At 37.1% G+C, this 21,700-nt stretch overlaps 1 protein-coding gene across 1 annotated transcript in view; it reads left to right on the plus strand.

Moving 5' to 3' along the window:
- The first annotated feature begins 349 nt into the window (after positions 1–349).
- SMARCA5 (SNF2 related chromatin remodeling ATPase 5) overlaps positions 350–21,700 on the plus strand; it is a 40,913-nt gene continuing 19,562 nt past the window's right edge. The window contains exons 1-10 of the mRNA XM_080796539.1: positions 350–566; positions 702–967; positions 4,674–4,748; positions 9,306–9,472; positions 14,145–14,245; positions 15,940–16,040; positions 16,754–16,933; positions 18,039–18,194; positions 18,289–18,420; positions 19,835–19,903. Coding sequence (XP_080652665.1) covers positions 791–967; positions 4,674–4,748; positions 9,306–9,472; positions 14,145–14,245; positions 15,940–16,040; positions 16,754–16,933; positions 18,039–18,194; positions 18,289–18,420; positions 19,835–19,903 — 1,158 coding nt within the window. The 5' untranslated portion in view covers positions 350–566; positions 702–790. The remainder of the gene's footprint in view (positions 567–701; positions 968–4,673; positions 4,749–9,305; positions 9,473–14,144; positions 14,246–15,939; positions 16,041–16,753; positions 16,934–18,038; positions 18,195–18,288; positions 18,421–19,834; positions 19,904–21,700) is intronic.

Consider the following 21,700-nt stretch of genomic DNA (forward strand, 5'->3'; position numbering starts at 1 on the left):
GCATCACCCCTATAAGCGGAGGCGGTAAAGTGTTAAGGTCAGCATAGGCCTCCATATTTCGGTAGACGGCGCAAAACCTGGGCGAGTTTTCAGGTGATGCCACCGACCCCCTCCGGGCCCAGAAGACAGGACCGACAACCACAGCCGTTAGGAACCGCGGTCGCGTCACGCCTGAGAGCGGACGCACAAACCTACGTCTCCAAGCACTCCCCTGAGGCCCCGCCCACTCCTCGCCCCAGAGCCCGCTGGGGACCTGGGGGGCGTGGCCAAGGGCGAGGCGAGGAGAACGCGCAAGCGCACCAGAACCCAGTCAATTAGCCAACTATTAATCTCGCGAGGGTTGAAAGTCGGTGGCGTAGGTGGTTGTCCTGGATGCTGGCGAGATAGGTGATTTCTCCCAGAGGAAGAAAAGGAGGCGGCGAAGCTGGTTCCCGGCGTCGGTCTCTCTTTCGCTTTCCTTTCCCCTAACTCCAACTCTCCGCCCTCCCGTAAATCAACCCGCCTTCCCTGACCTCAGTGACCCAGGTGGCCCCGCCCACTCTCGTCGACGTGATTCCCGCCGTGAGGTAAGCGCCGGTCGAATCCCGAGCCCGGCGGAAGAGGAGGCTGACGAAAGGGGGAGGCTGCTGGGCCCGGCTTAGGCTCGTAGCGGAGCCACTGCGCAGGGGGCCATTCGGGTGGTCCTCTCGCTCCTCCGTCAGCTCGTGGCGACGTAACCACCGAGGCCTAGGCCTCCTCATCTCTGCCGAGCCGGGCCTCAGGCAGCAGCGGGTGACGCAGACGGAACATCATGTCGTCCGCGGCCGAGCCTCCGCCACCCCCGCCTCCCGAGAGCGCGCCTTCCAAGCCCGCAGCCTCGGCCGCCAGCAGCGTGAGCAACAGCAGCAACAAAGGCGGCCCGGAGGGCGTCGCGGCCCAGGCGGCTTCCTCTGCGGCTGGCTCCGGCCCCGCGGACTCCGAGATGGAGGTGAGGGTGGCTTATGGCGCGCGGAGAGGGCGCAGTGGGGAGGAGGAGCTGGTTCCCTCGCCCGGATTTTAGTGCTCAGACGCGGAGCCGTACTCTACCCCTCCAGCATCCAAACGCGGCCTCAGACTGTTAATCCGGAATGATTCACTCTTGCGCCCTTGTGCTTATCCCTACCCACGCCGACTCCCATGGATTTCTGGCACTTCACATTTACATTATTTGTCTCTTCGGCGAATCTTGCCAAATCTTCCAGCGCTATTATTAAACAGATGTTATTGATTACTGAGGCCGAGCGGGACCTGCCCGGTTTTGTGTGTGTGTGTGTGTGTGTCTGGTAGAGTCCCATAATTCCCTCACCCATCTCTGATTCTAGCTTTTAGTTTCCACTAAACTTGCGGGAAGCGAGAAGGAGATGCCCCTTAGTAGGGAGGGGAGGATGCGCGGGGTGGGGAGGGCATTTAAAAGCTGCGCGTCGGAGGACTCAGGCCTCCTTTTCTTCATCCCGGTCCTTGCGGGGGCGGTATCTGTTCTGGGCAGAAACAATGGCTAGAGCTGGATGGCCGAATGCGCAGTGGGGATAAGCGGGGCGCAGCTGCTCCTGTGAAGGGAGAGGAGGCTCCTCCCAGGCACTGTTCCTTAGGGAGGAAAGCGACCAACGCAGCAGCAGCTGTCTTGTCTTGGGCTCCCATCTAATTTGGGTAGGGGGATGGATGAGTGAATGGATGAATTAGTGAGTCTGGAGGGGTTGGCTTTCAGTCTAGCGCAATTCCTCTTTTTGGGCCTTGGCCTTTTTTTTTTTTTTTTTTTTTTGAAAATTGGTACTGCTCGTTTGCCGAGCCTGCCTTCAAGGGCTGGGGTTGGCCAGAGGATGGTGACAGTGATGCGGGGGTGGAAAGTTTGGGGAGCTGCCAGACGGGTCTCTTGGGTGTGCTCCAAGACTTTGCGAGGTCTGGGAACAAAGTGATTGCTTGCTCCTTCCAAATTTTATTCTTGGCCTTCGATCTGTTTTGAGATATTTTATAGTCGCAGCCCAAAGACTTCTGGGATTTTTCCATCCTTAGCTAGAAGGGGTGAAGGTAATAACTGCTCTAAAAAAGGATCCCTGATGCAGAATTAACACAATAAGTAAATGGAAGTGCAGTTTAACATTGAAGCGTTTGTCGCACCAAACTTTTACTTGGGCACCAGAGGTCTAACCTAGCGTGACCTAACATTATGCTAATAGTTTATAAGAGAATTTTTTGGTGATGGTAGGTTTTAGTGCAATAGGACATTGATATTCTGTACTGTTACACTTAACAGTGCTGATTTTTGTTTCACATTCTTCTCTACTGTTGCCTATTTTTCTTAAAGTTTTAAGTGGTTCTTTTGGATTACCAGGGCTGTTTAACTTGGATTCCTGCTTCCTGGTTTAAGGGGGTTTGAAAATCTTTGGCACCGAAAGCAGTTATGTGTAAATGGACAATTCTCTGCAAAATGCTGTCCATAGTTTTTATCAGCTTCTTAAAAGGGTCTGTCATTCAAATTTTGGAATAATAACCACTGTCTCAGTAGAGATGTTATTTAAATATCAACGAGTAAAGCCTAAGCTGGCTTTCAGTTGCTATTTTTAAATATAAGTGGAATTAAAGTTTAAGTATGGATGTTGATGTAATAACGAGTACCAAATGAAGTCCAGGCCATATTTATTTGCCAGATGAAGAAATTGAGTCTTTTGGTAAGTAGAATCTGTGATAGGACCCAGGTCTGTCTCTGAAACTGACCCATTTCCCACATTTCTACTGTGTCATATACTTAGAAGAAGGATCTTTGACAATTTTATTTCTTGAAGAATGACTTAGTTATTCCTTTTTGGTATAGGAACATGAGTAATTTCATTTTTTATCAGTTTCTTCACTGACCAGTTTTAGTTTTGTTTTTTCTTCATGTTATAGTTGATTTAAAAAAATTTTTAAGGTAAATGTACATTTAGTCTTTTTTCGTAACTGAATTGGGAAATCATTGAAGTTCACTGATAAATACTAGGTTTAAGAGTGTATATGTAATATATCTGGCAATCTTAAATGCATTTTTCTTGTTTGAAAGTTGAATTTGAGTTAGGTATTTTGAAAATTAGAAAATAAATGAAAGCTTGCATTCGCAAATTGTTTCTGACAGGACAGACCTTCCCAGAGATATTAGTTAGTTTTCCTATGTGTTCAGCTAAATTTTCATTTTCTTGTTTGAAAGTAGAATTTAAGTTGGGTATTTTGAAAATTAGAAAATAAATGAAAGCTGCATTCACAAATTGTTTCTGACAGGGCGCACCGTCCCAGAGATACTAGCTAGCTTTCCTGTGTGTTCGGTTAATTTTTCATTTTTGCTTGGTACTGATAAGGGAGTAATTTCATTTTTTGTTTATTATGACTTTTTTAGCAACGTGGATGGAACCTGAATTTTTGTCTTTCACTGTTGATTAGACTAGTAGGTGACTATATGCCAGTGGAGTAGACTGATAGATAGGCACACTGTATACCAGATAATCATAGGACCTCTGTCCTGGAGTCTAAATCCTTTTTTTTTTTTTTAAACTATGAAAGAAATAATGACTACTGTTGTTTATTATGGCATATTTTGACCTTTTATGATATCTGGTACCATTTTGTGAAGTAGGCTAGTAGGTGGCTTTGTCTGTGAACGCCAGAGATTTGCGATGAGCTTGAAGGTAACACAGGTGCCTAAAGATCTCAGCAATGAAGTTAAATTAGAATTTAGGTAATTTGACCTCTCAGTTCTGGTACTGTACCAACTCCAGTCCCCCAATTTTTAAATCACAGATAACTTTATAATAGTACATATTGCCCAAGCACGGATTTGTACATTGTTAATGAAAATTATACTATTAACAACTGTTCTTTAGTTTTTTTTTTTTTTTTTTAGATTTTATTTATTTATTTGATAGAGATCACAGGTAGGCAGAGAGGAAGGCAGAGAGAGAGGGGGAAGCAGGTTCCCGCTAAGTGGAGAGCCCGATGTGGGGCTCGATCCCAGGACCCCGGGATCATGACCTGAGCTGAAGGCAGAGGCTTAACCCACCGAGCCACCCAGGCGCCCCTTTAGTTGTTTTTTTGACAGATGAGTAGAAATTAGCAGAGTAGTTGTTGCTGTTTTTGTTTGTGGCATTTTGAACGTCAGAGTGAATAAATTTGCAAGAAAGGATATTTGTTACTAATTTGTAGTTAAGAAGTACTAGATTTAGGATGCATGATAAATTTTTTGTATTATTCCAGAAGATGGAAATCAGGGTGACTAATGATGGTAATTTCTAGGTGTATATTTATGTAGAAGCACAGCAGATACTGAAGTTTTATGATTAAACGGAAACATTTGTTCACATTATATACTGTTTAATTTGGTTTCATAATATTTATTGAATAGAAAAAGAAACAGATTTGTTGAAAGTTATTCTATTCTAGGATGATGTAGATAATAGTCTTGTGTTTTACTCTTGGCCAAAGCCATGCAGTTTATATATTTGGGTTAAATAGGTTGTTATGGCATTTAGTTTTATCCAAATACTCTGTCAAATTAGATTATAGCCATTTAAGTATCTAGCAAGTTTGGGATAGAAATGTATTACTTAGAATGTGTTTTGAGCAGAAACTAGTTTAATAATGGTGTGTTAACTATTTTTGAAGAACAATCCATGATTTTTCCCTCCTACCAGGAAGTATTTGATGACGCATCTCCTGGAAAGCAAAAAGAAATTCAAGAACCAGATCCTACCTATGAAGAAAAAATGGTATGCTCTAGGTATATAAATAGGGTCTGTAATAACTTTTATTTAGGTGATTGAATGGACCAAACTTCTGCATTTAATTTTTATAGTTGAGTCACAGATATCCAACGGAAATATGTGTAACATGGGATACTATAAATTTTGTCACTTGCCTATGTAAATAAAGCAAATAGAGAAATAGTACATGAACATACATAATAGTATTATATAAATGTATCGGTTATGTTACTCCCCTTTATTTTAAGATTTAGTGTCAGGGAGTGTGGAAAGTAAAAGACCACAGAGGTAGTTATTCAAGTTGTATTCTGCCTCTGTCCTTCTATTCCACTGGGTACAAAGACGATAATATATGCTCCTTGCCCACAGCTTTTTTACAGTATGGGTGAGATCTTTTAAAAAAAAGCGCATGATGGTGTTATACTTAAATCCTCAAAGACCCAGCTCACATTTCATTCCTTAGGAAACTTTTTTTTAGCATGACTTAACCTACGAAGAGTTTTAAACTTAAATTCAGATTCAGTAATCATAATGGCTAATAGCAAATGCTTACTATGTACTAGGCTCTGTTCTGAGTGCTTTATGTGCATTAAACTCATTTAATTGTACTGAAATCTTAAAGAGTTAAAATAACATGTTAATAATATCACTATGCAATATAACTGGTGTGCTCTTTAAGAGTAAAAAGTGTCTTTATCTATCTTTATCTAGATCAATGTCTGATATGTAATATATTTTATCCAGTATTTTTTGAAACTTGCTTGCTCTTCAACCTTTGATCTTCCCTTCAAGATCAGTAGATATTTTTGAATCTCTTACATAGTTTGAAAATCCTAAAAATATATGCATTTTTGAACACATGATATGTATATGCATATGTAATGTGCCTGGTAAACATAGTAATATGTAAAATATAAATGTCACTATTTTTATTTTTTATTTTAATTCCAGTGTAATTACTGTATAGTGTTATATTGGCTTCAGGTGTACAATACAGTTACTCACTAATTCTGTACATTACTTAGTTCTTATCACCTGTTTCACTCCCTCTGGTAACCACCAGTTCTGTATATTTAAGAGTCTGTTTTTTTCTCTTGTTTCTTAAATTCACATACAAGTGAAATCATAGGGTGTTTGTCTTTCTCTGACGGATTTATTTCACTTAGCATTACACTTTCTAGATACCATCCATTTTGTAAATGGCAAGATTTCATTAAATGACATTATATAGAATTTCTGTTATATTTTATATATGTGTATATCTGTAATTGTCCTATATCTTTTCTTTGCTCTCAGACTTACTTAAGAAAAAGATGTATTTGCCAGCTCCACTTTTCCCATCATTTCCTCATACCCTTCATAATTTATGTTCTGTTGTTAACACTGTATTAGTGGATCTAATTTCCAATTTATAGCTTAATTTTACTTTCATTGTTCATCTCACTTGTGTCTGATATTGTTGACCACTCCTCAGAATTTTCACTTTCCTTGAGAGATCTTTTTTTCCTTGATGGTACCTTATTTACTTGACTGTTCCTTTGTTCTCCATCATCATATCCTAAACATTTCTTCTCAGACAGTTCAATCCTTGTCATTGGCTTTCTTTTTCCTTTTTTTTTTTTTTTTTAAGATTTTATATTTAAGTAACATGGGTCTCAGATTCAACCCCAAGATCAAGAGTCGTATGCTCCACTGGCTGAACCAGCCAGGTGACTCTGTCATTGGTTTTCTTTAAACTGAAGCCTTCTCAGTATTTATCTCTAGCCCAGATGCTTCCAGCCATTGTATTATTAACATTTGTTTGTTGGACATTTAAGTCCTTTTGGTATTTCTTAGGAATATCCAAAATTGAATTTATTTTCTCTACTTCACATATGTACTTAGTGTTATCTCAGTCAATGTTAATATATACCTAAGCTGTCCATAATGGTACTTCATAATATTAGTTGTCTTGCAAGTTCAACCTCATAAATACTTCCTTTTTTCCCCGCCATTGCCCTACTCAGTATTCTTTAATTGCATGGGTTATTTTGTTGGCTTCTGTATTTGTTTCCTTTTTAATGATCTGGCCTCTTCCAAATCTCTTCATATATCTCTTCCAAGTTTTTCAGTTTCCTAGTTATTTCCTTTTTCACCAGTCATGATCTTGATTACTTTTCTTTTAAGCAAGTTCCCCTATCATCTGCTAGTTTCAAACCATAGGTAAGTCTCAGTATCCACTCTTCATTCTTAAACCAAGGATGCTGAGTACTTCTTGAGAAAACTAAATAATAGTGCTGATCGGTACCAGAATAAATTATGGTTTTTATACTCTTTCAGGCTTTCAGTATATATTTTGCAACAATCCATTTAGCTATTTAAAAAAACGTTACTGCTCTGGATAAACTTGTTATTCCATTTCTGCCACCCTTATTTTCAGGCTTCTTCCACAAATAATTATAGGCCTATCTTCAGTTTATTTCCTATTTCCGAATATGTACGGCTTATACCTGGCCTGTGTCATTTTCTCCTGTCTCAGAGAAAGAAGCTGGTTTTAAGCTATTGATTTTAATCTTTCATTTGATTTTATGATTTATGTCCTTCAGGTTCCTAATCTTATTCTGTTGTTTCTACTTTTTAAGGATCTGTTAGTTTTCTCCTTTCTCTTTAAGATCTCAGATCATTTTTATTTTAATATTCTTATTCTAAACCTGCCTTTGCCTGTTTTTCCTTCACCCTTTGCCACAATTCTACTGAAAGCTTATTCTTTAAATGTTCTGAACTCCTTGGTTCTTTGCAACTAGTTTATAATCCCACTACCACTTGGACGAACCATTTGTGAGAATTTTGAAATCATTGACAGTTGCGTAGAACTGTGGTAGAAATTATACTTAATTCCTTAAGGCAGTAGTTCAAAACTTGATCATGTAGAAGGTCTTGGATATTTTGTTCTGATGGGTCATGAAGTGCAGTTTGAAAATCCTAGAACATCAAGAGCCATTAAAGGTTTTTGAAAATTAGAGACGTGATAAGATCTAATAATGGGAGCCGGGGGCACCCCATCTCTGTTGAAACATCATGTCTTGGGATTTTCCTGGTCATCCCTATTAAAATTTTAGTGCCATTCCAGTTCCTTTTACCCTGCTTTATATTCTGAGCATTTATTACCTTTGACACAATCTCAAATAATCCCTAAGGTTTATTTTTGATATTGGACTATAATAGAAAAAATGTGCCTTTTCTGGTAGGTACACAAAAGTAGTTGTTGAGTTAAACAGCTATTTAAGAAGATATTTATTGAAAACTTTTGAAAGAAATGAAGAATACTTAGTGAGTTTTGATACTGCAGAATAGGTTTTGCCTTAAAATGTCTAGCTCTGACCTGTCTGAGTTAATTTATAGAGCTTATTTATTTTGATTCCAAACATAATTATAATAATTGAATAGAGTTTTTCATTTCCAATATCAATACAACTATCTAATATAGTTGTATGTTCTTGGCTTTTTTATTATATATGCATTAAGAAATGAAATATTGCAAAATATACATAGGTATCTTAGTACTTTAAAAAAGTTTGTAATCTTCAAAAACAAAAAACTGAAGCATGTCTTCAGGAAATTATCATGGAGAAGCATGTTGATTTCAAGGATCTTAAGTTTTTTTTGATTCATATTCCATTCTTTTAGTGCGATAATAGGGAACATTTCAAAGTGGCAGATGTTAGACGTGAAAGGAAGGAATAGTATTAACTGCATTGGGTTAATGAATATTTCATGAACTTAATAGATTTTTTTAAAGATTTTATTATTAGAGAAAACACGAGGGGAGGGAGGGGTAGAAGCAGACTCTGATGTGGGGCTCAGTCCCAGGACCCCGAGATCATGACCTGAGCCGAAGGCATTTGCTTAACCAACTGAGCCACCCAGGTGGCACCCCCACCCTTTTAAGTAAGCCCAGTGCCTGATGTGGATCTTGAACTCCACAGCTCTGAGATTGAGAGTCATGTGCTGTACCACTGAGCCATCCAGGAACCCCTTAATAAATGTTTTTTAACCTGATACCTTTTTAATATTTGGCACAGCTGAACTGATAAATGATCAGTGCAATTTCCCCATTTCTGAATAACTTCACTTGTATTGAACAATGTCTTAATTTTTTGATATTTTACAGCCCACTATATTGATGTATAATTGACATATGACAGTTACAAGTTTAAATCAGTGAGTTTTGGCAGATTCGTGCCGTCAGCCACCTTACAGTCATGATGTAGAACAGTTCTGTTATTCCCTAAAAAGTTTGCTCTTGTTTTTATCCCCTTGACACTTCAGATCTGCTTTCTATCACTAGCTATAATTTTGTGTAAGTGGAATCATAGTATGTAGTCTTTCTCTGGCTTCTTTAACTTAGTATGATGCTGTGGTGTTGTTTTTGTATAATGCTTTTGCAAGTGATCTGTGTTGTTGCATGTCTCAGTAATTTGTTTCTTTTTATTGCTGAGTTCATTGTATAGAGGCATGTTGAAACTTTGATTTCTGAAGTTGTATTAATACTCTGATAAAACATGTCTTAAAACTTTTTTGCAGCAAACTGACCGAGCAAATAGATTTGAATATTTATTAAAGCAGACAGAGCTGTTTGCACATTTCATCCAGCCTGCTGCTCAGAAGACTCCAACCTCACCTTTGAAGATGAAACCAGGGCGCCCACGAATAAAAAAGGATGAAAAACAAAACTTGTTATCGGTTGGCGAGTGAGTAATAGTTCATACTTCATAGTTGGAACATTTATTTTTGATAATCTTCATTAGAGGCATAAAATCACTTCATTAAAAAAATCGTTTTAGGGGCACCTGGGTGGCTCAGTGGGTTAAAGCATCTGCCTTTGGCTCAGGTCATGATCCCAAGATTCTAGACTGAGCCCCGCATCGGGCTCTCTGCTCAGCAGGGAGCCTGCTTCCCTTCCTCTCTCTCTGCCTGCTTCTCTGCCTACTTGTGATCTCTGTCAAATAAATAAATAAAATCTTAAGAAAAATCGTTTTAAAATAAGTCAAACGGAGAAAGTCAAGTATCATATGGTTTCACTTATTGGTGGAGCATAACAAATAATATAGAGGACAAGGGTAGATGGAGAGGAGAAGGGAGTTAAGGGAAATTGGAAGGGGAGGTGAACCATGAGAGACTATGGACTCTGAAAAACAACCTGAGGGTTTTGAAGGGGCGGGGGTGGGAGGGTGGGGGAACCAGGTGGTGGGTATTAGGGAGGGCACAGATTGCATGGAGCACTGGGTGTGGTGAAAAAACAATGAATACTGTTACGCTGAAAATAAATAAAAAATTTAATTAAAAAAAAATCGTTTTAGGGGTGTTACTTATTTGGCCCCAGTTGGCTTAACAGGTTGTAGCCATACATGTATAAATAAGAATAATGTGTAATGCTTTAGCTTTTATGGCATTATCCTGTTTATGGAATTCAGGTGTTATCTATTCCTTGGAGAGGAAACAAATGTAGAGGTGAAGCAGCCTGTTTAATATCACACAGAAGTAATCAGCATAATCCAGGCTTGACTTCGGGTCTGATTTGGGGTATGCTGTAGGCATAAACCACATACATGCATCAAGGGGATTGCTTTTATCTGAAGTCTGCTTGTGTATGGAATGTTGTAATGATTTATGCCATGGCAGTTTGTTTAAAATTTTTTTAAAAGATTTTGTTTTTTGACAGAGAGAGACACAGTGAGGGAAGGAACACAAGCAGGGGGAGTGGGAGAAGGAGAAGCAGGCTTCCAGCCCAGCAGGGAGCCCAACACGGGGCTCGATCCCAGGGCCCTGGGATCATGACCTGAGCCGAAGGCAGCTGCTTAACGACTGAGCCACCCAGGCGTCCCTAAAATTTTTATTACTTAATTGTCCTACAAATTGAAGTGTCAAGTTGTATGCTGCCCTTAGGTGGTTGTTTAAAACATATAAAATAACTCTTACATGTTCAGTTTATAAATACTTTTTTGGAATTTTTGTGCTGGTTGGGTAATTAAGATGTTTAGTTATAACTGAAAGATTTGATATTAAAAGCTGTAGGGTAATTTCAATTCCCTGGAATGACCATGTAATTCCCAAAGTGAAAAATGGAAAATAATCAGTAATTAAATCCACTAGATTATCTAAAAGAGGTTATTACAAACTGCTCTCAATGTTAAATTTACTATACAGTTTACGGAAACACAGAAGCATGAGCTGTACCCTGAAGGGATTTTCATCAGAAAGCATGAGCATACCTTAATCTTTTTTTTTTTTTAAGATTTTATTTACTTGTCAGAGAGAGCACAAATGGGGAGTGTCAGGCAGAGGGAGAAGCAGACTCCCTGCTGAGCAGGGAGCCCCATGTGGACTCTATCCCAGGACCCTGGGGTCCTGACCGGAGCTGAAGGCAGATATTTAACTGACTGAGCTACTCAGGCATCCCATAATACCTTAATCTTATATGGGGTATTCCACTCATATAAAATATTTTACGCCTTATCCATTGTGTATAACCAGAGTGCTTTTGTTTTAATACTTAGAGAATTTCTAAAAGGGACACTTGCACTTCAGATGTATTTAAATTGTTCAGACTTGAGAAGTTTGGTGCTATTTATTTATATTTTTACTTTTTACTTAAAAATTAAAAAAAATTTTTTTGAGAGAGAGTGGAAGTGCAGGGGGAGGGACAGAGGGAGGGAGAGAGAGAGAATCTCAATCAGGTTCCATGCCCAGTAGGGAACTGGATGCGAGGCTCTATCTCAAGACCCCGAGATCATGACCTGAAACAAATCGAGTCACCTGAGCCACCGGGCTCCCCTTGCAGCTATTTAAATGGCATTTGGTCTCCTGCTCTAGAAATGCCAAGTACTGTAGTGGATATTTTTATGATACAGGTAGTTAATAGGATTCCATGAAGAGAAACAGCCTTAAGATTATATAAGATAAAGGTATTCTGTAGTAAATATATAATAAATGGTTCAGCTTGTTCTTACTGGTGTTACTGGGGAAAAAGGAGTCTTGGTTAACAGATTTTTTTCTCTATCCTTCAAGCCATCTGAAGTGGAAAGTTAGCTTATGCAAAGTACTGTCCTTAAGTATAAGAACTATATGTTTTTCTGTTCCTTCTATCATTCAGTGAACCCTCAGTTTGAAACAATAAGCTCACTCCAGCCTTTATCTTCAGTTTTATAACCATAATACTATCTTGATAATAGACTGTGAGATTTTACTTAAAAAATTTTTTAAAGTTCTTTCCTAGTTTGGGGAGAATAAATTAGAATTGAGGGTCATCTTTATACTAAGTTTCATATGGTTAGAATGTAGAGAAGTATGAGAAATAACATACTAAGACATTCTAATTTGAAGCATATAAAACAAGCAGGAATATTCTTGCATTTATTTACTGTCTTGGTTTGAGTTTCTGAGGAATGCTTTTTTTGAGAAGACTTGATTATCCTCTTCCATCAAGCAAGTAGCTCTGGTAGAAATCAGGCTATAAGTTAGACTTACTCTTTTCTAATTTAAATGAAAATATTTGTTGAAAGTAACGAAGGTACAAAATTGGAAGCTTTAGAATTGGAGAGTAAGTACTTTTTACTAACCTGAGCCCTTTAGAGATTAAGAAATTTGGCAATATTAGAACTGCAGAAAATTAGTTTTTAAGGGGGAGTGTCCCAACTCTTAGGAGGAAGAATCTGAGCATTTCCAAAAAGCTTTGAGTAATTCTGATAAATCTCTGGCTTAAGAGTCATTGCTTGAAGATGACAATCCTGTCATTCTGTAGGAAGAGCACTCCAGAGGACATCTGAGGTAGGGGAGCTGGGCAGCATGTTTAAGCACCTGGATCTAGCTATGCCTGAAACTATGAATTCCTAGACTTTCCAGTAACATGAACCAGTACGTCCCCTCTTATGTAACTGTAAGCTGACTTGAGTGGATTTTCTGCCCCTTAAGAAAGTATCCTGCCTAAACTCCCTGAAGGAATAAATTCTGCCCTAAGAAGTCTGTGGTAACTATATCCGAGAATGCTTGTAAATTGATTTCCTGGGGCGCCTGGATGGCTCAATCAGTTAAGCGTCTACTTTCGGCTCAGGTCATGATCCCAGGGTCCTGGGATGGAGCCCCACGTTGGGCTCCCTGCTTGTGGGAAGCCTGCTTCTCCTCTTCCCTGGTCATGCTCTCTCTCTCAAATAAAATCTTAAAAACAAAACAAGCAAAAACGAGTCATTGCTTGAGCACTCTTTATTCTGCATGTTCTGCAGCTTTTGGTGAAAGTTGTAGTTTTTACTCATTTTAAAACACATTCTTAATAGAAGTATGGTTGACACTCAATGTTACATTAGTTTCAGGGGTACAACAGTGATTCCACAGCTCTGTACATTATGCTATATGTTTATCATAGTGAAAGGTTTTTTTTTGTAAATTTTTGAGTATAGTTGACATGAAGTGTTACATTAGTTTTAGGTGTACAGCTTAGTGTGATTTTACAAGTTTATACATTCTGCTGTGTTCATCACAAGTGTAGCTACCATCTGTTCTGTTACGTTGCTGTTACAACATTATTGATTGTATTCCTGTGTTCTGCATTTTATTCCTGTGACTTACTCATTCCATAACTGGAGGGTTGTATCTCTCCCCATTTGCTCAGTGCCCCCCCCCCACCCTTCTTCCCTCGGGTAGCCATCAGCTGTCTGTGTTTATAGTTCTGATTTTGCTTTTTTGTTAATTCCTTTTTTATTTTACATTTCATATATGAGGGAAGTCATATATTTGTCATTCTCATTCTGACTTATTTCACTTAGCATAATACCCTCTGGGTCCATCCATGTTGTCTCCAGTGGCACAGTCTCATCCTTTTTAAAGTTGTAGTTCTTAAGAGTTACCTAGGTGGTGCAGTGGGTTTGAGTGTCCTATTCTTGGGTTTCAGTTCAGGTGTGATCTCAGGGTTTTTAGATGGAGCCCTGCATTGGACTCTGAGCTCAGTGTGGAGTCTGCTTTTTTTCTTCTCTCTCCCTTTGCCCCTACACTCTGCACTCACTCGCTCTCAAATAAAAAAAAGTCTCAGTTTTTAAAATGTGATTTCTGGAGCTATTTTCTGGCAAAAATACTTAAAAAGGTAACTTTAAATTAGAGATTATGAGATTTTTCTAACTGTAGTTCCTTTAAATGAGATTATTCCGTTACCTCAGGTGTTACTCTGTTTTAACAATTGTATGTATATCTTAGCTGTATAAAATGTTTCAGGTTTAAGTTTACTAATAATTCGTACTGTTCCACTTTTCTAGCCTTAGTTTAAATGCCTCTTAAAAATTATTGTGGAACCTTGGTCAGCCACTTGACTATTTTGTTAAAATAGTAACTGTAGTTTAAAGTGCTAATCAGTTGATTTCATTTTGAACTTGACAGCTACCGACATCGTAGAACAGAGCAAGAGGAAGATGAAGAACTATTAACAGAAAGCTCTAAAGCAACCAATGTTTGCACTCGATTTGAAGATTCTCCATCATGTATGTTGTATACATATTTATAACTATTTGATTTTTTAAAAATCCCCTTTTGAGACATCCTTTGGTTAAAGTTTTATTTGTCTTGGCTGTAATTTGTAAAGGGACTTTTTAGTAATCTTTTGAAATTTATTGATTTTGAAACCAGATTTTTTTTAATGGAAATGGTAGTATATTAATATGATAGTGGTGCTGTATTTCAAAGGGGGCATAAAATGCCTTTGTGTTTTTATTGTTGCCTGAATGTATATATAAAACTAGTAATAGTTTTTGCCTTATATTTGCCCAATTAAAAAAACATAATGTTTAAAAAAAGCACTTCATGAAGACTTCTGTTAACTGATGTCAAGATTTTGTATTAGTTTGTTTTAAATTTTTTTCTGAAATATTTGTTACTAATGGTTTTCCAAAAGAAAACCTAGGTAACAAGGTTTTTGAGTTTTACTTCTGTATATTCTTGATAGTCTGGCGGCACATTTGTCTTTACTGCAGCGTAGCATTTTTTTCCTGATCTTCCTCTTTCTTACTTGGTAATTGATTTGTGTGAAGTGGTTGTAAACAACAGAAATTTAGAAAGGTCAATATAGGACATACAGTTTTGACTTGTTTAATTAACTGTAACTTTAACTCTTAACAAGTTGAATTTCAGGCAAGACAGCAGCTTGGTTAGAAATTCAGCAGTCTGTTTAAAGTATTTATCTTCAGATGTTTTTTGGTTATGGAATACCCAGTTTCCATTTCCTTCGTGAAGTTGGAGACTAAAGCCAGTTATATGGTACAAAGGAGGCATGAAGTTTGAATTGTTTGGATTATCTCTTTCTCACATTCCTACATTGTAACTAGTTTTCCCAGTATTGGTTACCTTTTCATTTTAAAGCAGTGTTTTTTGAAAGGTGATGGGGTACAGGCTTTCATGTTAAAAAATTCTGGTGATTGTGATGTATATACTTAGTAATTATTCTGAGGTGGGAAGTGTGTAGTAAACCCCAAAAGAGACACTGTTTCTCTTTACAGGACCTGTTGAACTTAGAAAAGTAAGTAATTAAGTTCTAGTTCTACCAAGTTCTTAGAAACTTAGAGAAGGTAATGGAAAAAGTCTCTATATATCCTGTCTTATTTCCCCTTTGTTAGGAGGAAGACTAAATCCCCAGAGAATGTCTGTTCGGATTATCATGGAAGGTGGAAACACTTGGTTTAGAACCACTTGTGGGGTGCTGGGTGGCTCAGTCAGTTAAGCGTTTGCCTTTGGCTCAGGTCATTCTCCCAGGGTCTTGGGATGAAGCCCCATGTTGGGCTTCCTGCTCAGTGGCGGCGAGTCTACTCCCTCTCCCTCTGCCCTGCTCTCAGTCTCTCAGTAAATTACAGTCTTAAAAAGAAACTTGTGATAACATTAAAAAAGGATATAAAGAGGTGAGTCTCTAGGACCGGTGTATGGGTAACATAGAAACTGAGTGATTGGGGTGGGTAGTCTGATGCTTTATAATTGTGGGTTTCCCCCGCCCCTCCACTTGGTTATTGTCCCTATCCGTTCACTCCTTCCCTGCTCCAGATCACAGCAGTTGCCTCTAATAACTTGGAAATTGAAGACAGAAAAGTCAGAGTAAACCTTGTGTAGGTCCAAGTTAAATGAAGGGGACTGCCTTTCTGTATTTCTTATGTCTTTAAAATGTGCATTGTGTTTTTTCTTTTATTCTTAGATGTTAAATGGGGTAAACTGAGAGATTATCAGGTCCGAGGATTAAATTGGCTCATTTCTTTATATGAGAATGGCATCAATGGTATCCTTGCAGATGAAATGGTATGTTTGGTAGTTTTTTAGAAGGCCATATTTTGTAGTTTAAAGTATTTTGTACCATGAAATTTATAAAAGTTAAGATTTGATTATAATCCAGAACTGTTAGCAAACTAATCCTCTGTCAAACCTGGTTTAGTTGCAGAAGCAGAATCTGTACTTCAGTTGTGAGGAATTACTATTTATGAAAGTGTGATAAATTTAAAAGTAATAAATACATTTTGAGAAACATACTTTTGGTAGACTCTCATAATACACTGTTTTGGCCATTTCCCTTCACTTTTATAAAAGACAGGGGAGGTTAATTGATTTTTCATCAGTGATTATAGTTCTGTCTCAAAATATTTATCTTTGTTTACTATTCAATAGATATGTAGTCAGTGTTCCAAATTTTGATATAGCTGAAGTGCTAAAATACTTAGTTGCTTGAAAAAAGTATGGAGTCAAAAGAAATGGGTCTTAATTGTAGCCCTGCTGCATGACTTTGGGAAATTCAAACTTCTGGGCCTTATTGGTATGGTTAGTAGTACCTCTTTGTAGACTTGGAAGATTAAAAAGCATAACACAGCTTAACTTGAAACATAATCAAGTTTTTGCCATTTGTTAGCTATCATAAACCATGTAGGTGTTTTTTTAAATGTTTTTATGTATCAGGAGGAAACACAAATATGGGTGTCTATTTTGTTTTGATTTTCATTGCTTTGTGATTCTTCTTTCAGGGCCTAGGAAAGACTCTTCAAACAATTTCTCTTCTTGGGTACATGAAACACTATAGAAACATTCCTGGTCCTCATATGGTTTTGGTTCCTAAGTCTACATTACACAACTGGATGAGTGAATTCAAGAGATGGGTACCAACACTTAGATCTGTTTGTTTGATAGGAGATAAAGAACAAAGAGTAAGCTTTTCGTGTTTTGTTACATTTTTGACATTAAAGAATTTGAATTTAGGTTTGGGGGGGACAGCTGAGGAGGGATAAAAGAGGAGTCCAGTAATAAACTCTGTCTTCACAAATATTAGTAATTTACAAATGAATATTGTCTTAGTGGTGAAGAATCCTTCTGGAGAAAGCAGTTATAGACTGTAGGATGCCATACGAGTGCATAGTTTGTTTCTTTTACTTTGGAATTGGTTGTATAAACTCAAAGGCTATATTCTCATTCTAGAAGCAGCATTTTTGTTCTTAAAAGAAGTTTTGAGTGTGTGAATTGGTTGGAAAATTGAGGAGCCAGATTTTTTTTAGATTGATGTTGCATCATGCTAATTAATAGCGTAATTTTTAAAGATGGACTGGGTCAGTTAAAATATTTTGGTGAGTTGGTATGGTATTTATTGAAATAAATTAAAATGATGGTCATGACATTTTTTGGAAGGAAATAATGAAAATAATAATACTATTGAAAATACAAAGTTCAAATTTTAAAGTGTACTATATTGAAGAATAATGTATATAATTTTGTTTTTTTATTTAGCTATCATTGCTTTTCTCCTTTTATAGATAACTTTGTGTATTTAAACAACTAAGTTGCTTTTTATGTTTTTGAGCCCAATTTAAACCACTTTTTGCTTTAGTTTCTTTACTTGTAAAATAAGAGTAATAATAACAAAGTTTTATTAGATATGTAAACATGAAAGGAATGAAAATGCTTAACTGCAAACCATCTTTGAGTTTTCACTCTATGGCAGAAACCACCCTCTCTTTCTAAACCTGTTTCCTGAGAATTTCAGCACCTGGTAGAAATGAAGAGAAGACATTTAAGAGATAGTTTACTGAACTGTACACTGATCAGTTTTGTCGGTTATTTTTTATTAAATGGCTTTGACACTTAGAAATGATTAATGAAGTTAGTTTGAGCTGGTTCTAGATGCTTACATAGTAAAGAGGAGTATCCCTTTTTAATATTTTCCATCCCCGTTTTTGTGTTAGATTACTTGTCATCAATACGTTTAATGTGTAGTTCGTTTCTGCATGATGTAATTTTTTTCTCTTGCTACCTACACAGGCTGCTTTTGTCAGAGATGTTTTATTACCAGGAGAATGGGATGTATGTGTAACATCTTATGAAATGCTTATAAAAGAGAAGTCTGTTTTCAAAAAATTTAATTGGAGGTACTTAGTTATAGATGAAGCTCACAGGATCAAAAATGAAAAATCGAAGGTAATTTGGTATTTGGAAGTAAAAATCATTTGTGCCTTCATTTAGAATTTGATCATTGTGTAGAATATTCTAATGATGAATTTGGTTCTTTTAGTTGTCAGAAATAGTGAGGGAATTCAAGACTACAAATCGACTATTATTAACTGGAACACCTCTTCAAAACAACTTGCATGAGCTCTGGTCACTTCTTAATTTTTTGTTGCCAGATGTCTTTAATTCAGCAGATGTAAGTATGTCTTACTGTTTTCTGGTTGGAATATTAATGTTTTTGTTTCATGTTATACATTTTTGTAATAAAATTGGCCTTTCAGCACTGCTTGAGATAATTGTTAATTTTAGCAGTGCTTGAGATAATTGTTAATTTTTTACTTTAAGTATCCTGATGTAATGTACCAAGTTTTTTATGTATCCTGAGAATTTACTTTTTTGCCTTTTGATTTCAATATCATTTTATGAATCAGTTGTTTTCTGTCTCTGGAATGTCATAGATTCACATACCAAATAGGTAGTCACATTGGCCTGAATTTCAGCAGCTGTACGTGGATTGCTTGTGTCCTTAAGGTATTGCTCAAGTTATTTCCCAAGTGACTTTGTTGTGAACTTCACATAGCCTGTGTTTCCCCAGGATGGTCTTCAAATTTGCTAAAGTCTGTCTAGCCATCTTTTTTTTTATGGCCTAACAAACATAGAATCTAATCTTTACCTTTTAATAGATTATTTGCACTGATAAAAATGGTTGAGTAGATATTCAAACTATTGGTTATACCTAAGCACATAATACATATATTAAAGTCTGTTATTGGTAATGACAATTTTTTTCTGAACCAGAGTTCATTTTTGAACTTTGTTTCCATGGGTGGAGAGAGAGAGATGTAAGAGCCTGTGCATGTGTGTGGCTTTTGAAGAGCTCAGTAAGTTCCAAAAGGGTTAATTTTGGGTTGTTGTGTTAAGGATCATTGTAAAAGAATAGAGAAATTTGTGTTCTTGGAAGACATTTAATCAATCTCAGGAAAATACTTTAGTTCTGCTTTTGTGTATTTTGATGTTTTTGTTTTAGAGATTTTTTTTTACTACATTGTCACTCTAATTTGTTTAGTGATCTGTGAAAGCTTTGTTGTAGTTAACATAATTAATTCTAAGATTATGTTTACTAACAAAGCACAGATACAAACCAGATGTGCTGAGAAGGTGAGAATATGGAAGTTATCCTTGTTCAGATCCTACGAAATAGTAATGAAATGCTGGTAATTTAGTAAGTTTAATTAAAATTGACACTGCCCTGGAAGTTTCATGTTTGAGTAATCTGAGTGGCCTTGGAGAACAAACTAAAGTGATATTAATTTTGCAGCTCTTCTAAAAAAAGATTTTTCAAGAATATTAATTTTCAAATTCTATAGAACAGCTTTCCAACTATTCATTATGAAACTTGTCATCGTGATGTTTTTAATCTAATTCGCAAGGTAGTTCTAATGAATTGTTAACAATCACACATGAAAAATACAGAATTGAACCAAAGGATTTTTGAAGTTCACAGCTCAAATACTAATTCTAGAATTCATTGTTACATTTAACATAAATAGGGTTTTTATGTTTAATGCCTGTAGTTAATATTTCTGATCTTTATTTGTTTTTTTAACCAGGACTTTGATTCATGGTTTGATACAAACAATTGCCTTGGGGATCAAAAACTAGTTGAGAGGCTTCATATGGTAAGTGTTTTTGAATAAGTTTAAAGCAGGGACCCCTGAGTGGCTCAGTCAGTTAAGTGTCTGCCTTTGGCTCGGGTCATGATCCCAGGGTCCTGGGATCAAGTCCCACATCAGGCTCCTTGCTCAGCGGGGAGCCGCCGCCTCCCTTTGCCTGATGCTCCCCCTGCTTGTGCTCTCTGTCATTCTGACATATAAATAAAATCTTAAAAAAAAAAGATTAAAGCATATTTCTAATGGGAAAAATGATAGAGGGTTAAATTAGTGAATTATTTTTCTGTTAAAAAAAACACTGACTAGAATTAGATCTACTTGAATCCTGTTACTTAATTATTAATCTTATACAGGGGGCTGGGGGGTTGTGGAGTGTGCTTTTAGTATTAGAACCTAGGATGAAATCCTAACTTAGTGAGTGGAAAAAGTAATCTAAATCTAAGAGATTTGGTTCTCAAAGGCTAAAGGGGGTCGGTCCATCTTTTGTTCTTAAATCCTGCAGCTGTGTATAAGCAACTGGTAGTAGTGCATTGTGAGCAGAGTTGCTAAGTTCTTGCTGTGATACATAGCTTTTTTTACTTCTTAATGAAGATTCACAAGTGAAAGTTGGTTGGTAGATAATTTCCCAAACAGAATCCAGAATATGATAGTCTGACTAGCAGAATAAATCTAGATCTTGTAAGCATGGCATATAAGGCTTTTCATGACCTAACACAAAGGTTCTTAACTTTTGACATTTCGGTTTAGATAATTTTGAAGGGCACAGGGAAGGTGGTTTTCCTGTTTAGCAGCATTCTTGACACCTCTACCCACTACATGCCAGTAATATGTCCTGTTTGTGACAACCAGATATGTTGCTGGGCATTGCAGTTGTCCACTGGGGTGTCAGTCTCTTCCCTAACCCCCATGATTTAACTTTTCTGACATTCTCTAACTTCTGTTTCACTTCTTGTATCAATGTAATTTATTAGAATTTCTGACCCTATTAATTTTCTGTAAACATTGAACTAATTTCAGTCTCTTTGTCTGGGCTGATCCTTTCTGCCACATCTGGTATCCCCTTTCCTGCTCTTCACTGATACCTAGTCCAACACTAGGTATAGGTATAGGTAATGTCACCTTTTCCACTGAACATACTGGATGAATCCAGCTTAGAAGCTTCTTTGTATCCCATTTTTAATTATCAAGGCAGTCTAACAGGACTTTGCACTGGGTATTGAAATGTTTAATTTACAGATTTTTTCCTGCTGCATTGTAAACACAAAGGCAGGAAACTGGTCTTAGATATTTGTATCTCTAGCACAATGCCTGGTTCATAGTGGGTCTTTGAACAGGGGAAAAGTTAAGCCTGAATGTTTAAATACTGGTTTCTGTATAAATTAATTATAACCTACTTGAAAATTCTCATGTACTGAAATTTTATTATTTTAAATTTTTGAAGCTGATAATCTCTTAGACATCTTTGTTTCAAATTAGGTGGCATTTAGGCACATAAGCATTCAATTTAGATTTAGAGTATGGAGTATGTATGAGGACTTTGCTTTATTAAATAGGTACATGTATGTAAAACAAACTGAAACAATCCACATAAGAGAATCAGCCACTTCTGGCATCGCCCTTTATTTTGTTCAGACAATAGTATGAAAATGATTATCAAATTGGGGAGAAGAGGTCTGGTAGTTACCTTTCTGTATCTGTCTTGAAATTCCCTGTGGTCTCCTTGAAATTCCCTTGAAGCTCCCTGTGGTCTCATGATAAAAAAGGGTATTCAGAATTAGCATAGGTATACTTAGAAATGAGATCATT

This window comes from Martes martes (assembly GCF_963455335.1).
Source record: "Martes martes genome assembly, chromosome: 2".
NCBI classification, from domain to species: Eukaryota; Metazoa; Chordata; class Mammalia; order Carnivora; family Mustelidae; genus Martes; species Martes martes.